The 6,000-nt window shown below is 43.8% G+C and overlaps 1 protein-coding gene across 3 annotated transcripts in view; it reads left to right on the plus strand.

Annotated features, from left to right (window-relative positions):
* Nucleotides 1-3,478, plus strand: part of GFRA1 (GDNF family receptor alpha 1) — a 202,698-nt gene extending 199,220 nt beyond the window's left edge. For all 3 annotated transcript variants that reach the window (XM_032878967.1, XM_032878985.1, XM_032878976.1), the window contains 2 exons: nt 1,830-1,883; nt 3,028-3,478. In XM_032878967.1, the coding sequence (XP_032734858.1) occupies nt 1,830-1,883; nt 3,028-3,183 (210 nt within the window). In that variant the 3' untranslated portion in view covers nt 3,184-3,478. The remainder of the gene's footprint in view (nt 1-1,829; nt 1,884-3,027) is intronic.
* Nucleotides 3,479-6,000: the final 2,522 nt, after the last annotated feature.

Raw genomic sequence — 6,000 nt, forward strand, 5'->3', positions numbered from 1 at the left:
ACTATAGATTAAAAGGAGGCTTTTGGGAAGAGACTCCTCTTCCCATTCCTCCTTTGATCCTCTTACACATAACATTTTGTGACCTTTGAACAGCCTGGGGATGCTTCACATTGTCTTACTCTCGATGCCTTTTTAAAGGTTTCTATTTCATATTCACAGCTGGCATATGCAAATATAGGTAAAGATTATGATGCCTCCCAAGTAACATTATGGTCAATAAATTACTCCTTGGGTGAACATGCCAGCAGCAGCCTAGCATGTCTCCAATGAGTTCCAGAAGTCTTCCTGCAGCTGGCAGCCTGCCCACCGCTGTTCACGCCGAGCCAGGTGCCCAGACACTCCTTAAGCTGTGATGCTTGACCAGCATCATCCTGTTGGCACCAAAGACATCTGTCTTTGGTGCCAACAGACTCCTGTTTTGGGAGAAGGAGCTCATGGGGCAGGGCGGGGGGCTCTTCATGTTGATTTGGGGGCAGGTAGAGCATGAAGAACCAAGCATGCCAAGATCGCCTGGGAGAAAAACTGTAATGGAGGAAAGAGCACATTTTCCTCTCAAGAGTTTTAGAGACCTGGTCTATATCCTGACTCTACCAGTAAATTGCTATGTGACCTTGGAGAAGTCACTCAACTTCACTGCACTCTGTTTTCCTTTACAAAACAAAAGGGCGATATTGGGTCAGCAGTTCTTACTGTAATTGTCTGAGTGATGGAAACTCTTCTTTAACTCAGTTCTCTGGTAGAAGCTCAGTGGGGACTAGTTCCGGTGTGAGGAGTTGGGGAGCTCACAGCCTTCACAGCTCAGCCCCCTGCCACTGCCCTGGAAGCAATTTTATCATTACTGGGTCAGGACCCATAACACCCTGCACAGCTCCCCCAGGGGGATCTGTCTGTTAGAGTCCCTGCCCTGTGCCCACACTCTCAAGCCATGAGTGGTTTACTCAACTAGAGGTCAGCCCCATGAGCCCAGTGACTACATCCTTTGGCTCTGATCACCTGATGCCCAGCACTGGAAAATAGCTCCGTGCTTGTTGACTGAAGCAAAAATAAAACAAATGAACAAACGAGCTTCGGGAAGACCTATCTCTATATGACTAACAAACGCCGATTTTTATTGTGACATTTTTACCTCAAAGGCACATCCCCAGAATGAACATTCATAGGTATAAATGAGTTCTGAATGTGAATGACTTCAAAGCTTTGTCTTGGGGTGCCTGGTTGGCTCCATCAGTTAAGCGTCTGACTCTTGATTTTGGCTCAGGTCATGATTTCAAGGTCATGAGATCGAGTGCCATGTTGGGTTCTGTGCTGGGCATGGATCTCACTTAAAATCCTCTTTCTCCCTCTGCCTCTGTCCCTAGCCCATGCTCTCAAGCCCCTCCCCTCTACCCTCTAAAAAAACAAAAGCAAAAACAAAACTTTGTTTTTAGTAACCTAGTCTTGTGCTGCCCCTGCTAGCCACCAGCCACAGGTAGCTACTGAGCCTTTGAAATGGGGCAGGTCTGAAATAAGATGTGCAATGTCAAACACACCAGATTTTGAAGACTTAGTATGAAAAAAAAAAAAACGTAAAGTATCTCATTAATAGCTTTTTATATTGATTACATGTTGAAAATATATTGGGTTAAATAAAATATGTCATCATAATTATCTTTACCTTTATCTCTTATGTGGTTACTAGAAAACTTAAGATTATATATGGGCTCATAATTGTAGCTCACGTATTTCTACCAGTGGCCCTGCCCTAGACAACTGATTAGTGGATCATCGGTAACCATTATTCCATATGAAATGTGAGTGATTTTATGTGTGTATGTGTTTGTCTTTCCCAGGCCCAGAAGCTGAAATCCAATATGTCGGGCAGTACACACCTCTGTCTTTCTGATGTAAGTTATGTTTCTCTCTGGGTCTCCCTGCATTTCTAGACATAGAACATTTCTAGGTCCATGGTGAAGATGGAAAGGTTCAAGGACAATGAGGTTTCAAGTCTAGGCAAAAGATCTAAGGCACCCTCCATGTCCCTCTGCCCTTTGAGCCAAGTGAGGTCTTTGGATCCCAGGGCACAAAGTTCCAACTACGTATGGGACCCAGGATCCTCATCCCGAGGATCAGCACAAATAAAATTATTTCAATGCCGGAGGTTGTGTGACCATAGTCTTGTAGAATCAGCCCTCACAGAGAAGACACTCAGAAACTCTCACTGCTTACCAGAGGTCCTCTGTCTACAGTTCCTTTGACCTCTGCAGCACCCCAGAGGTAGCTAGGGCAGGCCACATTCCTCTTCCCATTGTACAGAGGAGATGATTGATGCTGTCACGTGCCAGTCATTGCGGTGGGATGCAGCATTATGGGACTGAGTGGATGCTGTGGTGGGGATGGAGGCATCCATCTTAGGGAAGGAGAGCTGTGCCAACTGGGAGTCCGAAAGCCAGGGTTCTGGTGTGGGCTGTCCCAATGATGTGAGGGGCAGGCGCCTTCATCTAGAAAATCTGGGTTTGAAAGGGCAAATGGAGAGAATATGTGTAGACAGCCCTGCCTATCTCAGTGCGATTTGTGGCCCATCTCCATGTGAACTGACACTTGCCTGTACCAGTTTTCTGAGATGATTTTTCCTGCCTTTCCTCCGGGACGGGGAGGGACAGGGAGCTTCCTCAGTCAGTACCAGGAGAAGCATTCCACGTTCCCCTAGCTACGGAGAGATCCAGAAGGTAGGAGTGAAGGAAGACGCAAAGCTGTCCCACAAATGGATTTCAGTAAAATCCATAGTGGAGGAGCAAGTAGCAAGCGTTGGCCAGTTTATCATAAACTCTATAAGTCTTTATATCCAGTTCTCAACCAGATTCATGATTCTTTTTTGTAAAACTACAAGTCAGGGAATTGAAGTCTCCATGGTCTTATCTTAGGTCAGCTTGGGTGAGTGCTACAGCTAGTTGGGAGTTGTAGGTGGGAGAGAGGAAGAGTGTGGCTAAAATATACTGGGATAGGGGGAATACATGCAGTGGGTGACAATGAAAATATTCTCTCTTACAGCGTGATTACGAAAAGAATGGTCTCGCTGGTCCTTCCAGCCACATAACCACAAAATCAATGGTTGCTCCTCTAAGCTGCTGTCTGAGCCCCCTGCTGGTTCTGGTGATCACCACCCTGTCCACCTTATTATCTTCATCTTTGGCAGAAACATCGTAGCTGCATTTAAACAACAATACGGACATGTAAAAAGACAAAAACCAAGCTATCTGTTTCCTGTCCTCTTGTGTATCTGAAATTCCAGTTTTAGGAGCCCAGTTGAGATACTGAGAAAACAGTTTCATCCAACTGGAACTTTATATTTTGTTTCTTCTTCTTCTTTTTTTTTTTTCTTTTTTTTTTTTTTTCTTTTTTTTTTTGTTTTTGTTTTTGTTTTTTGTTTTTAAGAAATCTCCTTGTGATCCTTAGGGCTTCTGTGGGCTACCCAATACAGTGCTACATTCCATACTGAAAAGGCTTTGGGCCTGCTGTGTTGTCGAGGGGCAGTGCGTGAATTTGGCTATAAAACCAACTGGGCCCATGATGATGACGATTGGGGATGATTTTAACAATTTGGCTATAAAACCAACTGGGCCCGTGATGATGATGATTGGGGATGATTTTAACAATTTAATTCTGGCCTTTCCTAGCAAGAGAAGGACTTAGTATTTCTAAAAAATCTTCCGTATCTCCTATAATGGCTTTGGTTCTGATGACATCACTTTAGCCTCCCACGGGTGGGTGCAAGCTTATTTTGTCACAAAGCAAAGATTCTCATCCAGAGGATCTTGATGGACTTCGTGCAAACAAGCTTGCGCCAGTGTTCGCCTTTCTATATGTACTGGCATTTTCCACACTGTTTGTGTACTGTGAAGAGTTCTACGCTCTCCTACCAAACAAAAGACACCTGTCTCATCCAGATGTAGTGTCTGTCTTCTAGTCAGAATAGAGGGGCGAGTGTGAGTGAAACTTCACAGTACCTTGATCACTGAAAGACCTAAGCCTTACCTGAGGGAGAAGCCCTTTCACTAACAAGAGTCAAATATAGCTGACATGTCATTCTAATACTCTTTACATGTATGAGGTTATATGTAGAAAAAAATTTTACTACTAAATGATTTCAACTATTGGCTTTCTATATTTTGAAAGTAATGATATTGTCTTCATTTTTTTACTGATGATTTAATACAAAATACATGGAGCTCGTTTTCCTCTCCTAAATAGTGTTAGCTCCAATATTAACTTCACGAAGACAGCTTTTCAGAAGCAGACCCTGAGGAGCCTCGTGCTTTAGCAGAAAGCTCTGCATCACGTAACTGTGGACAGGCAGGAGGAAACAGAGCAGCCAAGTGTTGTCTTTTGTCATTTCTCGAAACACAAGCTTGCATACCTGTGAGGAAACTGGCGGCCCCTTGTAAATGCCCTGCAGCGGCCGACGGCATGCGTGCCGGTTGACATAATCCAGGACCTCAGCTTCCATGTTACTTGACACAGGCCGGTTTGACTAGACTGGGGGACAGGAACATGCCACCCTCTCTTCCGAAGCTGATCCATGCCAGGGTACGCAGTTGTTTTCCTAAGGGTTGTACTCAGCGGTGATGACCTGGCCACTGTTTAGAGGGATTTAGTCCGAAGGTCATCAGGAATCAATTCACGTCTTGTTATGCGTCCTCCATGACAGACAGGGACTGACCGTGTGGAAAGAAAGGCTTGTGGATCAAGAAGAACAACAGTAGGTGTGTAGAGATGAGTTGGCCAGCAAAAGATACACGGACCAGAACAGGTCTCTGGAAACAAGGCGTGTGGCTTGTTCTCCACACATCACCTTCCATCATTCTCCATCCTTAAACAAGTAGACCTTGAAGTGCGCTTTTGAAGTCTGGTTGATGGTGACATTCAGAATCTACAGTGATCGAGCGCTAGGAGCCAGGCTTCTCCAACATTGAAGAGATAAGAGGAGTATCCACCAACTGGAGTGCTGGGAGCAGTACTTCTCCACACATCAGTAGAGGGGCTGGAGGAGGACCCAAGGTGCACAGTTCATACTGATCCCCTTTGCCCGCTGATGTTTGCCTTGTAAGAATTAATCAAATCACTGGGGTGGGAAATCTATCCAATCCAAGATAAAGGCATAGTCTTTTAGCTCTGTTGGTGTTTGAAGTACATTTATATCCAAATGTTAATAAACATAAATGTATAATACTAAGTTCCGTGTTTTTTCAGTTCAAAATGTTTCCAAGGAAAATTCATCAAACAGATTTGATTAGCGAAAGGTTTCATGAAGACTCTTTCTTTGAATAAAGAACGTTAAATGTGTCGGAACATTTGGAATTCCGGTCCTCTATGAAAGCCTATCTCTTACAGAGCATATTTTGTTTTAATTAAGGTATCTCTGTGTATCTACACTAGACTAATTGCATATGGGTCTGATTCTATGTGATCTACTGTAGAAAGCTATTGATTCCTTCTGCGGTAAGCAGTGGTTGTAATTAGCTTCAGATGACCAGAGAGGAAATAGGAGTTATCAGAGCTAACAAGGGTGGCCTTCAGTGATGAACACAGGGATGTGCAACCCATAAATTAAATTTGGGAAAGCCTCATCGATCACCAACAAAGATCTCATTTTTCTTCTCAGAAAGAAGCATATTAGAGTTACCAAATTCTAAATTTGAAAATAAATTGCTGATGAAATAAACAGGGGGAAAAATTGTTTGATGACAACACATTAGATTCTTATAAATTCATGCTAAGTGGGTGTTTCTGCCATTCAGCATAATTCCCAGTTTAACACAGTGGACCCGAAACACCATCATCGCTTGCCATGAGACTAAAGCAGGCAAGTGACTTAAATCTTTGACTTCCTTGTGTGGCAATACTGACATTGAAAAGCATTACTTCCTGTCCCTCAGTCCCTGCATTTGGGGTATCACCAGATGCAAGGGCATCTTTCTGCAGAAAGCGTCTCATTGTAGCTGATTTTGACAACACAGAAACAGT

This window comes from Lontra canadensis, unplaced genomic scaffold, assembly GCF_010015895.1.
Source record: "Lontra canadensis isolate GAN:19392208 unplaced genomic scaffold, GSC_riverotter_1.0 scaffold3, whole genome shotgun sequence".
NCBI classification, from domain to species: Eukaryota; Metazoa; Chordata; class Mammalia; order Carnivora; family Mustelidae; genus Lontra; species Lontra canadensis.